Below are 19,274 nucleotides of genomic sequence, written 5' to 3' on the forward strand. Positions count from 1 at the left end.
TTAGATATTGCTGTTATTTTTGTCCTAGATTAATAGCAACTCTGCCTTACTAAGGCTCATATAAAGGAGAGCGTTGCCCAGTGAGATATCCACTTCATGAGTGAGAAATAAATTACGAAATCTTACTGTAATGAGCAATAATTTTTTTCGCATGAGCCTTGAACAGTTCAGAATTGAACAAACAACTGGCGGTTAAAATGGGGCAAATGGAAGAGCAGCTACTGTTAAGTAAACCGATCTCCCTATTTCCTTCATAAGGCAACAGAATCCTCGGACTATTACCTCGTGATGTTTGTATTAAAATGCATATTGTGCCAGGTTTCGCATATTCGCAAAGAATAATGCGTGGTTTGATTAACAATGCTCACTTCAGTATCCACCGTATCTGGAAAACTCACATTACCACAGACTGGTTTAACGAAAGCAAATCCCTGTCTAGGCCTGCTTGCTTCCGATAAATCTTATTAAGGAAATTCATAAACAAATCCCGAACGAATGTACTAATAGCCTGTGAAGAATACCAATTAGTTCCTGGAAATTGTGCTGAAAATTGCCTGTGGGACGATGGGTAATTACGCACCCTAACACTAGAAAGTCTCGCTGAGTTTACTATTTTGCTTTACCTACCTTTCATAGGTGATAGTGGTCGTCACACCGATCCAACTCAAGGTACGAAAAAAAGTGGACCACAAAACGTTAGAACAAAAAACAATTGTACAATGGGCAATAAATCCGTCAGAAGTCCAACAAAATAGACAGACTCATCTTCCATGGGCGAGTGAAATGTTTAATTGGCATGGCATTCAGTGAACACTTTCTATCATTTTCAAAGCAAAATAAGCAGGTGAGTGAACTCTGCGTTTGACGTGGTCCGAAATGTAGTCCAGTGTCTCCGAAATGGTTTACAATATTTGAATTAATACAGTTAGTGAAAATATCACTTAATGAGGATTGCACTAGCTTAGCGTTACCTCGAGGTGGATGAAGGGCTGAGGGCAATAGATTGGCGAGACAATGGAGCGGAAACTATACAAACAATGGGGTTGATAAATAGCAATTCTTACAACTAAAAAAGAGTTTAAGAGATTATTTTACTGTGTCAGAGACAAGACAACAACGGCCACTTGGTAACCACGGTGCAGAATTAATAGGAAATCGATACTTAACACAGGCCGTTCCGACTAAGTGAACTCCATTCCCAATACTATTTAGCACTGGCCTCTGAGGTTGAGTGTTTTCAGCTAGTGCATTGCTTCTTCAACTCTCGTTTACATTAAAATCGAAAAAGACCTCCCAGATAGCCAAGATTTTCCATTCGCTAACCAAAAAGGCTTGAAAGAAGGCAATTTTTATTGCTTCCTCGTGCTACCCATTCAAACTACAAATAAAAAAGTGAGGCCTACGGTTCCCGCTTCAAAAAATGAGAGAAACACAAAACCCGAAGGGAAATGCCGGAACATTGAGAACCACTCCCTTGCCCATGAAGCCTTAAGATTTCATTTACTTGAATCGAATGTCGTCTTAAAGGCAAACAAATCGCTGTTCATAACAGTATAAAACTGTGTAAAATGCATGAGAACAAATATTGTAGCATATGGTCAGATGTTTAACTGCCTGAAGGGCTCTAAATAGCAAGATTTGAAGAAGCGCACAATTGGTAAACAGGCACAAAGTACAGTAACTAGTGTTGACTACACGTGTGGATCGTTAGTTTTAGTTAACAATTTTTAAAGTCTTAGTATTAATGAAATCAAATAAAAAAAAAATTAAGAACAACTGGGAGTTCATGAATACACTAATCCAAGGGACTCTACTAATGCTCTTGACCAAGCTAGGCTGACATTTATCGAAGTAACTCCAAGATCTAGCTGAAACAGTATAAATTTGGTAGCCAATTAAATACACTCTTAATGCTGATGAAAATAATGATTCTTTGTAAATGAGGCTGCGTAAAAGTAGGGGGGAAGGGGAGAGACTCACGTTGCTCTCGGCCTTGGTGCCACTTTCCAAGTTAGGCAAGCTCTTTCCCAATAACGACGAGGAACTAGGATCGTTTTCTTTGTCTACATCGTCATGCATCCTTGCCATTGTTATTACAACGATGCACGGGTACTCTAGTCAGCGAACCGATCCACGCCACGGCCACAACAACACAAGACCGTGAGGCAAAGTTGAAGCAACTCGTGATGAATCGCTGTGACGCAGGTAGCGCCAATCGATGCCTCCACTTCCCAAATTCGTCTGCTGATTGGCCGAAGCTGGCCAATGACACATAAAGTCACAACACCAAATCTGACCAATTAAATTGGATGTAGGTCTGCTGGTCGCACGCGCGCACAATGTGAATGGAGTGCCTCCTTAATCAGTGGCGACTTTGCCGTTGTGTGAACAAAGAGCCTTGGGCTTGAAGTGGTTCCCAGCTCATTGCTTTTTAAGGAAGCGTAACTTAGGCAACCTAATTTTCTTTTCGAGTACCGAGTTAAACCACAGGGCAAATGGGTTTAACGTAGACCACGCTTCTCAAATGGATTTTCAAAAATCTAGCGACTGCGTCATCCAACTATGGTAGCGTTTCAAATAAAGGTTTAGGGACTCTCTTATATTAGAATAATTTATATATTTGAGTCAGTACTAGGGAAGAAACTCCTATTAGTGGTTTGGTGAGTTTTTATAGTGTCATCGGAAGAGGCTTTAGTCCAGACGTAAATTTACAAAAATGATATTAGAATTTTTCGTTTGGTCAAGCTGGGTTAAATTCGTAAGCTGCTCGGCATCATCTACGTTTATACTAAATAATTGCTTTTGCCCATTAAAGCCCCAGTGTGGTACGCTGTAAAGCACCACGTTCACACTTTCGGTCCAACGGCCAATAGCGATAGTTGGGATGTTTTTAGGTCCGCTGACTCTCGAACCAGCTTATGGAAATGCTTCAAACGTTACTTTTGTCTATGTACTTTTTTTCGTTTGTTCCAGAGCGTTCGGCAGAGCGAGACACATCAGTGAGTTTAAACACCAAATATTGCTCTGGCACTAAAACAGTTTTTCTGTTTACCGAGCTCATCGACTGCTTGTTTGTTCGTTGAACAAACAAACATCTTTATTCCCTATTAATCCACTTTTGCGCATTCTCTTCTTTGTCAATCGAGATGGATTAAAATGTCCTCATTGGTAAAAAGAACTCCAGATTAACGGCACTCTCTGGCTTTTGAAACCTTTGTACCCTAGTCTTTAAGCAATATTTCGGGATTTTGTGCACTTTAAACGGTGAAAATCAAAAGTTCATTTAACCCAGGAAGTGGTTATTTGCTTTAGAACAAAAGGACTCTTTATTTTTGGCTACTCTACTCCTATCGGCCCTTATGATTTGCCCCCTATCCTGGCGATTAGGTGTACTGCCCATGCCGCCTATGTTACTAGTCACTCGTTTTGTAACAAAGCTGTTTTTAGACTCCTCCTCCTCCTCCGTTAAAAGTCTTTAAAGAAAAACTGGATTTTTAAAAAGTTACACCAAAAAGTGCTTCAGTAGGTTTGGTGCAACACTTCCAAAAATTAACACTAGGTAACAATAACCTTTGTTTGGGAGAAACCGAATATCCCTGCTCTTACTGTGGTGCCCTACTTCTCGCCTTGATCACAAGGATCGAGGATTTTGCACAACCCAACCACTGACTTACAAATGGGACCGTTTTTTCTTACCTGCCCTGTTTTAAAATCCCACTTTTCTGCACGTTCACGCTATAGTGACCTTGTTCCCCCACTCACTATCATCGCCATTTATTTTATAAAAACATTTAAAGACTAAATTCTGGTTTATTTAATTCGGATCGTAGTTCAGTCACATAGTTGAAAGAAAATAATTGCCAAATGCCTACCTTGAGGAATTAATTTACCGTAGCCACGAGTCCCGACTCTAGCCTTTGGTCTTTCTGACGGCAAACTTCACATTGTGCCACTACCGAGCAATTTCTACCTCTTTTGGAATGCCTTCTATTTTCAGAGACCGTCTTAAAGGTACTGAATATGGGTGATTTTTTAAAAGGACCACATGCCACATAGCAATTAGTATATTTACCACTTGAGTCCGCAGTTACAAATGTGTGACCCACGCTATCAGACTGACACTAAATTGTATGGTCAGCAGATTAAAGGTAGTCACGTTTTTTCAGTTTTAGTCAGCATAACACTAAGTGGGAAAAGGCTTTCAAGGACTGTGATAGTCAAGTCTCCTCCGAGGCAGATCACAACAGTAACACACGATAACTGCAAGCCGCCAAATATGAAAAGACAGTTTCAACTTACTTAATTGCTTCATAAAACAGAGTTAGTATTTTTCATAGGACTACTTGTTTAGGACAAGGAAAATTCCAGCAATCAAAGGCCATTCATCTCTCTGTCGGTTAAATAATATTTTCTTTCATCTTCAAAGTCATGAAGTTAAGGTGCAAAACATCCAACCATATCCTTTGATTTTACTATGCACTAGCTTTTAAGACCTATTTTACAGAGAAAACATCGGCAGTTATAGCACAACCACCTACGATGACTACAACGGTTATCAGACACTGTTCCCGCTTTAGTCTTTGGGGGAAATTCTCACTAACCACCAAATTCTCCGCTGTTTGTGATCTGTCGATTAGATCACGAATGAGGCCTTGTAGACTTTCAAGCATCGTGAAAACAAATTCTGGTGATTATCGAATAATAGTCCTTTCATGTGGACAGTTTTGGCCAATGCTTAAGCCCGGACTGGAATAGATTTTCCCTGTGGATGTACGGTACACGTTACCAAGGGTTGCGGCGTCACCCGGCAATACTTGTAGTGCCCACCTACTTGCTGCATTCTCGCACTCCAGAACTTTGGAGAACTGAGTATACCAGTTAATTTTTTACCTATTATTGTTGTAAACAAGCACTGATGGTCAATTTACTTTGCAGCCTCATTATATTCGTACACGGAAGAGGCCAAACAGAGATTACATGCACTGATAGATCACTCCAGCATTCATTTATTTCTTTTATATTATATTTGTTTAAAAAGCTAAAAATAAAGCATTTTTGTTTTACATTTACTGTTGCCCACACTCCCGCTGCAGGTTTTCCCTTTAAATACTTAATTGTGGACACTGCCATTCGCGTAAAAGAATGGCATGAATCTGCTAATCAGTTACTAAGTTATAATAAAGTACAAAGAGATGAATATCTGTGAGTGTTCTCAACGGTGACAGCAGGCGGCTGCTAATAGTACTAGGATCCGTTCGTTCAACTTACCAATAAATGCATAGCTTTCACACTCCAGGTTACATCTCTAAATGTAAACCCTCGCTGGTCCTTCAGTCGTCTTATTAGGATCTCCCTTTCCCGATGAATAGTACACGTTCTCCAGTTAGATGTCTTTGCCTTGGAATGGCAAAACGTCCAATTTTTTGACATTCAATTGCAAGTGTAAGGCTTTAGAAAGCTTGCATTAATCTTCTTCAATTGACAAATGGCATTAGGAACGTGTGAGAAGTTTGTTCCAGCTATCTACATCACACGATTTGCCGTCAATGCGCATTAAAGAAGCACATCAAAATGATGCCCTCTTTTATGAGGGCGCCTTCTGTGCGTGAGGGTTATAATTTTTCTGCAGAGGGAAACACAACAGCTGCATAAGGGAGGGCTTTCATGTAAGAATATCGGTCAGGAAAATAAAAGTTACGACTATTAAATCTGGATTAATCTGTTTAATCAACACTGGGGGCTTCACTGGCTAACAACAAAAGCGGAGTTTTCAAAAAGACTATTTGTACAGATTAGAAGCGTGCGTCACTTCCACTGTATGCTGAATCCAGCCAAGGCATCCAAGATTAACTGACAAGATCATGAGTTTTATTTTCATAAAAGAGTGATTTTCTGGTAAGCACCCTTTCTTGTGCATGCCTATCGGTGGTTTCAGCGTCCCGATTTCGACCTTAGAACATTCCAAGCCAGTATTTCAGTGCGCTGAACAGTGTACAGTTTGCATTGCACAGCAGCGATAGTGGTGTTTTTTTAAGAAGACAACCTACTGCGGGCTTGTGCGACGCGTCAGTGGGCAAAACTGCCGAGCAGAGTGGAAGCAGTGTTGGTATAGCAACTGCCATTACGTCACTGTCCCATAAGCGGGGCAAGAGGCGCTGGCAGGCCAGCCTCCCAACTAACTGCCAAATCGAGTAAATACTCCCTCTACTAGTGCCTTTTTGTGTGTCAGCCTGATTATTTTGTTTAAAAAAGCAAACAATGCATTTTTAGTTCTTGTTTTTTTTTTTAAATATGCTGTAATTAAAGTATCGAGGCCTTTCCACCACCTCAAGCCAACGTAATTAAGAGTTGCTCAGGTGATAATTAAAGTGGTCAATGTGTTGAGCACTTTAGAGCCAAAAACCGGTGCAGCTGGTCAATTATGACTAATTTTGCATTAACACCTCTAAACTGCTTCACAATGTCTTTCTCAGGTTTCACTGATGGTAGCACTTATTCAACTAGGGTTATTCGGTGGCATGAGGAAAAAGGAGGGAATCTAATGACACAAGGCCTTAGTAAAATCCAAGCATTTGTGAATGCGCCTGGTAGAAAAACCTCTGTGTTGGTGAGTTAAATGCCCTAGCAAGCCCCCATTTCTGGAACACACACACACACATACGTGGTGGCAGATCAGAGGCAAAGGAGTCCTCGTGTTTTGCTACGATAAACGAATTGCTCCTTAGATTACATTGAGATTTTTTAAGGGGATTTTGGGATTCATGGCTTATTGACTTTAACTTTTCTTGAGTTGAAAAATGAAGTTGAATTTCCGTTCGTTTCTTATGATAAGGTGTTTCAGCTACTGAGTCTTGCCTTAAGACACAAAACATGATACTAAAGCAGATGATACATATTGCTGACGTGCAGAAGGGCCAGGGTGCTACAGGCATGATCTGTAGGCCATAGCGGAGCCTTAAGTGCCATCGTAACCAAAATGGAGAGTTAAACAAATTATCAAAGTATTTCCAGCGCCGTCCCCTGCGCTCCACATGGTCAAACCTTCGCTTCGGCCACAGCAAAGTGGTCAGTGCCGTGAGAGTGAAACAGTCACGAACCAACAGCCACAGTCATCGAATTTGCATTCTAGTGAGAAGGTGTCTGACCACAACGTCGCCGATCTTCCTGTCAATTCAACTGGATCGGCGGTTTTGTCCTGTTTGGAAACTGTATTGTGAAAAGGGGAATATGCCGGTTATCCAGTATGTCCATTGCTAGTCGTAGAAACACTGGCCCAAAAGCAGAGTCATATAACAAAGCATCGTGAGGATAAGGTTTCGCGTTCATTTCTCCTTGCCATTTCGTTCTCACCAAAATCTAAAATTCACCATAGTTAATGCTCCTTAGGGTATTTCCCTTCTCCGGTTCACAGAGAGACAAATTTTGAGGATTTTCTCACAACTGGATACAAAAGGATAAAGTTTACGACGTGTGTGCCGAATCGTGGATTAAGCAACCTCATAACGGCTAGTAGCATTGAAATCGTGTGTTCAAACATCCTATTTACTGCTCACCAATGCTGGAATAAAGTTCCATTGTAAAAAAAGGCAGAATAAAAATTTAGTCCACGGCTGAGAGAAATGCCTACTGTTAGAATGCCAACGGTATCATCTCAGTTTTGCGCTATTAATACCTTAAAAAGGGTGGGACAAATTGCATTTGAAAGAACAACTCATTATTTAATTTGCCTGTTGGAAAAAGGCAATTCCACATTTCCGTAAATTGAACTAGCTATAAAAAACATTGTACGGAAATAATGCCGTGTGGAAGAACCAGTCTGTTCCTCAAATATATGTAAAGTTGATATTCTCTGCACAGATGCCTTCGTACGCGACTTCAGCAGTTGCAATGGTCACCTTTTTCCTCCCATTTTGTTTTACTTTTAAGCATAAAAGTGTATATCACCTCCTCAGACAACGAACAAATTATGCCTGTGGCATCGTTTTAAGCCCAACTGATCTGTTTGTTTTACAATCGGGTAGTCAACATTTACTGTGATCCGTATTCTTGATACCTCGAACTCACAAAAGGAAATCTGAGCTTCACATGCGAGTCGGTGGCTGCTAACATGCTGATTAAATTTTAAAGGAACTCGTTTATTTGTATACGATGTACAATATGATGTACAAATAAACTCACCTCTCCTCAATATTCCAATCTCGGCTGGCTCATCTTCTATTAAAAGCGAATTAAGAAATTGTTTACACCTTACGTACATATGCAGAAAAATGAAAAGCTACTAAATTAAAAAGCTTAACGTGCTCAGACAATTGTATTTCTACTTTTTCATTAAATGATCTGTGGAACTTTTGTCAGACAAACCACAAAATGATAGCAACTTGACTGATTAGAGCTATAACCTTGTTTCCAAGGCTGTTTTATATTTGTGGGTAACCCAAACCAGGAGATTTGGTGAAAATGACCACCTTGTCAGTGTAAACCAACGGTCAACTGAAAGTCTGATTATCCGGTGACATCAAGTCCAAATAGCTCCAAATACTCCTTTGTCATATCTTTCAGGCGAAATTCTGTTTCACTTGTCCCTGCAGAATCGCTTTCATTAGTAAGATTTACGAGGTCCTTAAATGCATTGTAGGCAAAGCATTCGTCCATAATTAGTACTTAGACAACAGCTGTTTCATAAAACTTTAAATTCGGTACAACTACGACCTTTCACGGTATGTGCTGGATTAGACTGGAGTTGTAGTGTCCAAGACAATCACCCCATCAGCGCATCACGCTATATCTAAGCGGACTAAGAAAGCTGACTGCTAGCAGCATCCACCTTTGTTTGAACCGTCACGGGACCTTGCGCCAAAGAGAACGCAGGCTCACGGCGTCTACTCGCGTAGTGGCATGCTGTTGACTCGCCTTCTCTGTTACCTCCTCCCTCTTTCTCTCCAACTGGGTGACTCATCAGTTGTACGTCATTGAATCTGTGTCGTCGGTCGGCGTGTGTTCCCACTCAAGCCTGTAGCACAGTGAAGGTCTGGCGGCACAATATACAAACCAATTTCCGCTTGAGTGAAAGAGCTCTTGATTTGCACTACTCCACACCCCTCTGTCAATGGCAAACCCCTTCGTTTACACTACATTAGTCAGGTCAAAGAATGCTGCTACCTAATTCTTCCTCCATCTAAATTGCACAATGTTATGTTAAAAGGGTATGGGTTATCGTTGTAAATAGAGGTGAGAATAGCAACCTACTTTGCTTTCATATCAGCATTGCGAGAATGTAAGAACACCGGGAAGGGTTTGTCAATAGGCTTTGAAATACTTTGGAGAGAATGCTTGCAACCATCGGTTCAAATCCCTCTTTTCGATCCCGTCTTTTGCATTTGAAATTAAGTTCTTAAGTACTTATCTTTTATTATTCACACCATGTATTTTAACATTCAAATAATATCTCCAGACCATTGCTAAGGCTATGAAGGGAATTAGTATCATGACAAGTAAACATTCCGACTTTGAGCAAGGTACATGATTTTTAGGATAATGACTAAGAGCCGTAAAGAACTCGAGACACCGTATCAGAAGGGTGGATCCAACGTCAGTTCGTAAATTCAAATTCCAAAATTCTGATTCTGTCTAAAGCTGAATTATCGTACCAACTAAACTCAATGGTGAAAACTAATTTTCTTTGAATTCTAAACAAATCATTAATTAGAAGATGTAATACTTCACTGTTGGTTTAACTTTCGGTTCTGGTAAAGGAGCCCCGCCATTGCACCTTTGCAGGGCCTCATGGCCTCCAGACAATGCCAGTAGATCGTCTTCTCCCACTCCCCTAGTCCTTCAGTACTTCAACAATACATATTCTGCCCGAGTATTGTCTTCTTTCGTCTTTAGAGAAGCCTTAGGGCACTACATTGGTAGAAGTGGAAAGCAAACCCAATCATAGAAGACAACTATCCTTATTATTAGCTGAGCGGAAAAGTAAACTTGCTATAACGACTCTCAACAGAGGGGCTGAAAATGGCGTCTGTCACCGCCAACTACCCCAGGCCCCTGTTATGCTTGAAAGCTACTAACAACTAAATTAACACTATCCATGAACCATTTTGAAAAGCTTAGTAGGGAGTCGCCAACGGTACCTGCTTGAAGATATCAATCAAGTGAGCATGTGATACCTCCTCCACTTACCTACCAGCTGAATACAACCAAAATTGATATGGCTGTACAGCTATAAAACAAAAATAACGTGGCAAGGAGGAAGAGACGCGAAACTCTACCCCCACAAAACTATGCTGAATCCCATCCTTTGCTATTTAATGCTGCTTTTTGGTTAGTATTCCTATAACTACCGGTGGACTCGCTTGACGGTCAACACATTCTCTCGTCCCCGAATCCAGCTGCTGTATGGGATGAAACTCCAGGTTCAGTAGAATTGCCAGGAGGAATCGCTGACGTTGAGGTCAAACATTTTCTTCATCGCACACAAATTCGATAGCTGGCATGGTCAGTTCGTAGTTGTTCTTCTGACTGCACTCATTACGTTGCGATAGCTGACGAGGGATGTTGATCAAGGGTCTCATTGAGGACAACATTCAAATGGGGAAGGGGGCGGAGGCTAGGCAATAAGTTAGTTTTTTGTTTAAGTCTTGGAGACTCCGCCAGGTGACCTGGCCAACTGGCCATGCCAGCAGTCCCAAGCCCTACTGTGCGTCAACGATACACATTCTGCCCGAGTATTGTCTTCCACTGTCCCCAAGACGTTTTAGATGGCTTACATGAAGTTGGGTTAAGCATTGCTCGTAATTACTTGTTCATATTTCTGTCAGCTCCTTTAGATAGTGAAATTCTTCCCAGTATGCTCACACTAGGCAGTCAAATGTCGTGTTTTACACGCTTTTTGCGTTTAATACCTCATTTGGTCGATAAAACTCTGCCACAGTAATTTATTCAATTCTCCCATTTTAAACATGCATGAATTTAACAAAGTATTTATTATGAATTGGCACTGAAATGCAAAGAAGTGCCGTTTATTTGCTTCCAGGATTCTTCTAAATACAAAGAATGGCCGAAAATTTTGTAGCATCTTTCCCACATTCGTCAAGCCTGATGAAATATCTATTATCTTGTTTTCCAAACATTTAAGGCTTCAACTCCCTTAGGATTCAGCTAGTGCGGCTGCACGCAAATGGTGAGTTCTCTCTAAATAAACAGCGCTTATCCCGAGCATAATAGAAACATGTTTTGGCGATGGAACTTGCGATAGTCATGCGAGTGAAGTCATGATTTAGGCTAGTCCACTAGCATTTTGACACGGGATGGTAAACTATTTTTCTGCATTGGTGTTTAAAGTCTACTTAAACAAACATTAGTAAAAAGTATGTTTTCTTACATGTTTTAGAAGCTACAATTAGTAAATTGGCGCCTAAAGGACTAAGGGGAAGGCAAGCCGCCCTCATGGTACTGTAACATCTTCAACTATTTGACAGGAGTGTACTTTCAAGTTTAGTAGTGAATTAAGCTGCCTGCCATGCCATGTGATCTGATGGATAGGTACCCACACTATACATCATTTGAAATAAATTTTATATGTGTACTTCTGAGTTTCTCATCAACCTCCAATTAATATCCTTCAATAATATCATGCTAAGATTTGTTTTGCGCCATTTTACATTTTTACTGTAAAGCCCTTCTTTTCGTTATTTTTTCCATTACGTATGCTCATTATCTGCACAAATCGGTATCGTGGATTTTAGCCGCAGAGACTGCTCCCTCGAAATGACAGTTTTTTCCCAAGCTATGCAAAATAATGACAGACAAAAACAGCCATCAAATGACATTGCCCTCATTAATAGACTTTAATTAAAGTCATACTTCTTAAATGTTCACAGCTTCAATTCAGCTTAAATAAATGAATCAAGGAACCATTACGGTTAAACCAGAGTCACCAATCCACTCCGCCCTCCCCCCACTCCACGTCGTCTCCCCTTCAATCTCATTTATTAGATCTGAGCCTCTCAGCCGCCCAAATACAACTGAAGCAGCACTTAAATTATTCATGAGCTCAAACTGCACCTCAAAAGCTATATATCAATTGCTTTAATCTGTTTTTCTCTTGTCGAATGCGAGAGACAAAGAGCTAAAGTAAAGTTTCTAAAGCAACTAACTGGTTTCCAAAAATAATGCATTTTACCCAACTTTTTAAGTTTCTTTAATTTAAAGGTCTTATTGCCTCTGTGTAAAGTGTTGTCCTGTCCACTTTGCTAAAAATAATAACAAAGTGACTTTTATCTCCTATTTCAGTGTTTAAGCCATTTAAATAATTCAACTTTGACTGGATAAATTAAATGGAGGTCATCAGAAGCAAATTAACTCATCCACTGAGTGTGAAACATTATGGTTAAGAGCTGGTTAGAAGAGGGCGCATTCTCAATTAAATTAGTGATTCCATACAAGTGAACCGCGATATCACCATGATTCTAGCGCATAACTTTCACCAGAAATCATGGTGGTATATCGCATTGTTCTGATTAATAGAAGTTGATACTGAGGTTATCCCTACAACATTTAAGATCAATCGTCTTTCCTTCTCTTTCCTGAATTGTAATTTGTGTACCTGACTCTCCTCCATTCGTAGATGTTGAGCTGTTCGAATTTTGGATCAAGTCTGTGGAAGAGGATTCAAACGTTTGAGTAAACTGATGAAATGGCTTGCAATTCTACTTCAGTAAATGAAAAGGTGGCAAACTGAATTATAGGCCGATTACTGAAGGCGAAGAGATTGGTCGTAGTGTGTCCAGGTGTGAGGTAGAACTGTCGCGGATGGCTGCTCGGAATTTTCGTCTATATTGCGGATAAAAGTCGAGAAATGTGCGAGATCCTCTCAAATGAGTTAAACAAGGTTGTACCAAAAAAGCTTCCTCTTCCAGCACGCCAGTTGGAGTGAGACCTTTACTACATGATGCCCACTTCATGAGTGTTTCCGGTGGCACTAATTGACCGGAATTGGCCATTAAACGTGATTACAAGGCAGCTAACTACTCTGGCCACTTTCGCAATAATTTTGGCAGGAACTACAACAGCTAAAAGAAAGCCATTATCAACTCACTAAATTGCCTACTTTTATAAAGTATAGAATTCCATAATCCCAATAGATGGTTAGGTTCACAGACAAAAAACTTGTTAAGCTTTAGTAATCCATTTAGTACATTTAAATTATCCACGGAATCACAATATGTGCAGCAAATTACTGAAATAAGGAGAACTAAAGTTTTTTAAGTTTGAATTTACGAATGGAAAATGAATGTTCATTGAAACGGTAGTGGCTAAAATGTGTAAGCTGATCTTCGGAACTGTTTTGTTAGTATAGTGCAGCTTTAATTGAAATCCACTTTGCCAAGAAGGCGTTGTATTTGGAGGAGGAGAAGGAGGTGGGAGCGGGAGCGACAAGAGTGAACTCGGAGGCAGGTGCGTAGGTGATGCCAGTGACTGCGCTTTGCCACTGGTAATTCATTAATGGCGCTTTCTAGCTCCCTTTAAGGCCGCATTCCAGTGGTCCTCAAACATCCCGCATGGAGCTCGCCACGCCCGTTGAGTGCAGGCGTGAGCGTGTGCCCACGCACACCAGTCCCACCATCGTCCCCAATAGCGTTTGGCCGACTTGGCAACAGACACGATGCTCCCGCCTTCTCACGCACGCACGCACGCAGGTGTTGGCAGTGGTGCGGTAATTACCGCGTCACATATGAGCCACAGTCCCTCACCTCACAATTCCTGTGTCTCATCCACCATCTAGGGGAAATTGCGTGTCCCTGCTTTACTCATTTGGTGAACCCATAGTGCTGTCACCGCATATATGGACTTTACAGTGAAAACTACGGCCACTAAGAATTGGACTTTGAGTACACTACCCACAATGTCTTCAATAAGAAGTTGAGGCATTGAAAGATTAACTGGCGGGTGTGCATTTCAACCGTTCCGTTATCACACTTTTATTGATAAAAAGAGAAACATGTATTTTTGGACTCCTTTGAACCTTACTGGAAATCACAGGAAACATTTGCATTTAATGTTTGAAATAAAATACTGAGTATGAGGACTAAAAAAAGTTGTGTATGATGGTAATGTTTAATGATCATTGACATCCTATAGTCTGTGAGTAATGCTTCTGGTTAGAAATTATTAGTCAAAGATTTTAACAAAGTGCACATTTTTTCAAGTAAAGGGTGCATCAAAAGTCCTTAACTCAAGAGCTGATTGAATGCCCTCCAAATGACGCTATTTATAACTAACGCTAATTTCCGGCCAAGTTCGAGATGGAGAGTGGAGGAGAGAGGTGGTCGGGATATTCTGGCTTACGCAGACGGAAGACGTAGTTATTAAAAGATGCATATTCATGGGTGCTACACGAGTGAATGTCATCCAGCTATCCAGCATGCCGCGTAAGTGGCGCAGTTGCATACCAGTACTGGCGGGGCCAAACGCGCCCATCCACTCCAATTAGAAGGGCGTGAAGTACCAGTGGTAAGGCTCATTCAATTAATTCTTAGCTCATGAAACAGGCAATATTAACAGTCCAGAATTGAAACTTGATGAGGAAAGGCTCAGAATTGTAGAGTAGCGCCAGTAACCTTAGCTTTTGTTTGGCCATCTGATACCTACACTTGCACGCAATCAAAGTTAATGTTTCACAGGTTCTTTCGTTGCCTTACTCTATTGACTGGATTGCTGACAATTTACACGGTAGCTGCAGGCGGAAACCGCATGCGTTCAGTTCCGATTTACTAAAATAAGAGTAGACTTATTCGATGACAGCCACTGATCACTAATAATATACATTTGGCAAATAAATGGTGTTGAAACACGTTATGGCTTCTATATTCAGTAAAACTTTTAATTCAAACATTTCGGTTCTCTATACAGTGCGTCTGAATGATATACATGTTGCTTACCTATTTAACTACGCCGGCTTTCTAGTCTCTCCGTAGTTTAATAGCCATACTAGGGTCATGATGTTTTGTAAACAATGATGATAGCCTTTCAGACCTTCTCTAAGCTGGTTGCCAACCTAATTTTTGCTTGTTATGGCTGACTCGATTACTAGGGATGATTACGTTCTACAATTCAACATCAAGTGTTCTTCCCGCTATTAGGAAGAATCTTACGGGGTTAATCGCTGAGAAAGATTATTTTTCCACCCCTCTCGCCTTTTACTAACATTCGGGGTCTTTACAAAAAGTTATAGAGAAAAGGAGGCACCAGGGGCAATCATTAGATTGCTCCTGTTAAAATCCGAGTAGCAAAAGCGTTAATTTCTCTGTAATTAGTCAATTTTAGCAATGTTTACTTTCATTAATTGAAACTATTATGGTCTCTGCCAACAAAGCCTGCACTGATATCCACCACAAGGTGATCTATCCATGTTTCTCTCGTCTGTTATCACTCCTTGAAATACATTGATGGTAAAATCCGCTGATTATAAGCTTGAAAGACTCGGCAAAAAGTTAGCTAGATTATGGGTTGCCCCCAAGCTGTTCAAGGAGCGGTCACGTCTGTTAGCCTTCAGAATAACGTTTCAACTCTTGTACCTTCCTTGAAAATGTGCATTTGTCAGTAGAATGACAAACTACGTCCTGCTGGTGACACGACTTGTAGAAGAGAAGAGAAAACACAAACAGATTTAAAATCATGTTGCTCACTGTGTTGACCTGTGACCTCCAATGCGATAACACAAACCGTAGTTGTTACATAATCGAGTTTAGACCACGCCAGAACAATATCCAACTACAGTTAGGAGGCACTTTTTTTGTGATGAGACAACTGATTATTTTGGCTACAATTTCAGTTATGGACAGAAAATAAATAAAATGCACAGGAATGAGCGTTATCGAGGAGCCACTGCGCCTGTTCGTGGCTAATTTACATGCGACTAAAAAGTAGATGCTCAAATATAGGGTATTTACAGTTAATTTACATTTCCGTTTGCAAGGAATGGAGGGAAAATGCTCAAATTTACATACGTAATTGCAGTCAATTGCAAATGGCCTGCCAACCACGAGTGGAGTGACATGCCTCTCTCACCTACGAACGCGTAGCACAGGTCGCTGGGTGGCAAGACTCTCAAAAAAAATCCGAACCCTACACCAAGCGAAGGATTCAACTTAAAGACTTATGGTATCTATTTAGACGCTCTGGGTTGCCACTCCCATGTGCCATTAGATATCAGAAGCACCAGATTTGGGTGACTTTTTCACATTACGTCTAGTCATCTTCCTATTCACAAATTTCGAGAATCAACGTGTCGCAGAATTTACTCTTGCTGTTCTGATAAAACTTGATCACGTGCGAGAGGCCAGTTAAAAGAGCATTTTTCCTTAATACAAAGATGTGCCAACTGACAGGTTATGCTCTTGTAAAAAAGCGGCTTGGGTGTGTCTCTTCAACTTGAGCCTTCATTAAAAGCAAAAAAATAAAGTGAAGTATTTTATGCACCCTCGCGTATCATTGAGGCCTTACATTGCATTATAACTTTTTTAATTATTAATCAAATTTTGGAAGAGATTTTACTCAAATTGATTAAGCTGGCGTAGCAGAAATGACAGTATGGTTAAGCAGTATTTGCTCCCGAATGCGTACGAGCTGCCGCAGCCTCAGACAGAGGTTGGACATTAAAACTTACCCTTTTTCAATCTGAAAGCGAGTCCTTAAGTAATTATTTCGATCGGATTGCAATTCCCATATGTTTGCTAATCTTTGCAGGATGTTCTGAACTCTACGTGAGGCTGATAAGCTCTTTTAGCTACCGATCGAATGGTCAAGCGATGGTTCATTAAAACCAACTCTACTACAGCCGGTTAATAGACTCCCTTTAAACGAGGTAATCCGTTTTAAAACTCAATTTTTGTTCAATTTACTAAATACGACTTCTGATGTGATTTGATATGCTGAATGGTTAAGTGCCGGAGAACTCTCAAAGTGGCACAGAGAAGATGTGATTTGTAGCATCGAAGGAAAATGGGCAAGTATGTAAGCTGATGACACGGTTTACTCTGCATCTGTGATAGCGCCTTTTTCCTCTGAACTGCTGAAGCGATTGGAATAGGGATTAAATCAGAGGGAAGTAGAGAAATAATTTTGATATCAAGCAGAAAGTGGTAAGAAAATGGACCATTAACTACATGATGAGGCTGGGAAAGGCTGTTAAACCAAATTAAGTGCATTTTTGGTAGCCAAATGCAAGTGCATAAATAGTGATGGCGGAAATGTTGAAAGAACTGATTTGGGTTCAGTATCTGCCTGTTGGTGTCAAATTCTCTCTCAGGTCATCTGAAAGGCATAATTTAGTGGTTGTGTACAATATTAACTACACGTAACAATCATGACTTCAATTAAGACCCTATAGTTTTTTTGTCACCTGAAACCGTGTCCTAATTAAGATATCGCCATACATTTAAAAGAAGAAGGCTTCAGTATTGCACAAATCTGGGGATTTGAAGACACCCAGACAATCTATTCCCTTAACAAAAGGCAATGGTCCGAGTTGTTAGAGGTTGTCACCTTACCACACTACTCTTTATTACTTCAAAATCGCCTCTACTACAGATTTTGGCAAATGAAGACAATTATCCATCTACTGACACATACGAAGAAGTAAAATTGCATAATTTACTCGGGAGAATACTTTTAATCTGGCTGTCTCGTGATTCAGTATTTTTCGACTTTCGTGCTTATCAAAACACCTCTCATATCAGCTGACATGCAGTAATATTGAGAAATCAAATTAAATGAAGGCAAAATTACGTTAATAGGAATCGGCATAAAGATTCCATGGTTCAGACGAAGTATAAAGGAAGCTCCCATTCTAGCTCTTTTCAAAATAGATCCTTACAAGTCATTCTACAACTAGCAGGTTCGTAAATTAAGCATCCACTCACGGTGCACGGTATAAAATTTGGGCCCAGAGCCACCATGGTAATGAATTTTGATCCCCGTAGAAGCAATAAAATGAAGGATTTAAAAGTCTGGATGTACTATAATATTCATGAGTAGAGCTGACGCTTCAAGAATCTGAAATTCCCCAACCCAGTGGGTAACTGAAGTTACTTGAAGACACCTTAGGGATGAATGTCCTGTTCTCAAGTCTAATTAGGGAAATACAATAAAAGTGCTTTATTACTGACTAGTAATGAAAAAACCCTACTGCCTTAGGAAGATCTTGGAGACCATATCGCTCTTTCTTTGGGGATATCAAAAAATATTTACTAATGTTTCGTCTACTTTTTACATGATGATATTTAATGGAGAATCTTGACTTCTTTTGTCTTAGAAAATCTCTCCCACTTAAAATCAAGAACCTCTCTCTTCTCCTTGGATCTACACATAGAAGCCTCACGATTTAGTAGATTTCAGTAACATAGAAATTTTAGTATCCACCAGAGTGGTGGATCGCATGAGTGCCGACCGGGAGGCTGGAAAAGCACAAGTAGGCAAGGGTGCCCATGCGACTGAGAAGGATTTATTAGGAAATCTGAGCCAATACTTTTAGAGCCACGTCTGCAGTCTGTGATGATTTGATGGTGTGCAATTTTTCGTCACGTCAAACCTACATAACACTGGGCTAAAAGATTTGACCAGACGACAAGCACAAATTTGCTGGTATACTCAGATTTACCTCTCCTAGAGGCTCTTGCTCGTTCTATTCAGATAACAACCTCAACTGAAAAGAGATGTCCGAATTTTAGGATGGAAAGTCACTCTCAGATAAAATGTCCCAGGGCTCAGCCGAATTACCAGACTTGTGATGAATGTACACTGAATTAAATCCGTCTTTTAGAAGGCGTAAAAATTGACTCTTCGTGTTAACCGAAAATTTCGCTGTTTAGGATTGGTGGCAGATTCCCTTCAAAAAACTAATGTTTAACGCCGGAACACCAAATATGAAACAATATCCTTGGAAATAAATCACTAGCCTAAAGCTAACTGACGAGGTTGGAAATATGAAAGTAAATCTGCATCAATATCTTGCCACTGTTACGTCTAAGAAAGTGAATTTGCCACACGGTAATATCCAATAAACTATTAAAAATGCGTTTTAAATTGAAAGGGTTGGTGAAAGTTATCTGCTAATTCAGTTTGATTTATAAATGGGACCATCTAACTTTGTTTTAGATTGGAAGCAGTCAAACAGGGAAAGCTCGCTTTTCTCTGTCGAATTGGAAATATTACATGGAGTAAATGCTTTACCGCTGAAAAGTCAACAAACTGAGTACTGATCCACTGTAGAC

At 40.3% G+C, this 19,274-nt stretch overlaps 1 protein-coding gene across 1 annotated transcript; it reads right to left on the reverse strand. All coding sequences in view use genetic code 11, as the record gives it.

Moving 5' to 3' along the window:
• Window positions 1-12,074: 12,074 nt before the first annotated feature.
• Window positions 12,075-14,056, reverse strand: EGR_01730 (hypothetical protein; the record flags this gene model as incomplete). The annotated part of the gene is made up of 4 exons (XM_024490979.1): window positions 12,075-12,254; window positions 12,961-13,073; window positions 13,112-13,255; window positions 14,032-14,056. 4 exons carry the CDS (start codon window positions 14,054-14,056, stop codon window positions 12,075-12,077), a joined length of 462 nt encoding a protein of 153 aa, XP_024354435.1.
• Window positions 14,057-19,274: the final 5,218 nt, after the last annotated feature.

This window comes from Echinococcus granulosus, assembly GCF_000524195.1.
Source record: "Echinococcus granulosus chromosome Unknown EG_S00007, whole genome shotgun sequence".
NCBI classification, from domain to species: domain Eukaryota; kingdom Metazoa; phylum Platyhelminthes; class Cestoda; order Cyclophyllidea; family Taeniidae; genus Echinococcus; species Echinococcus granulosus.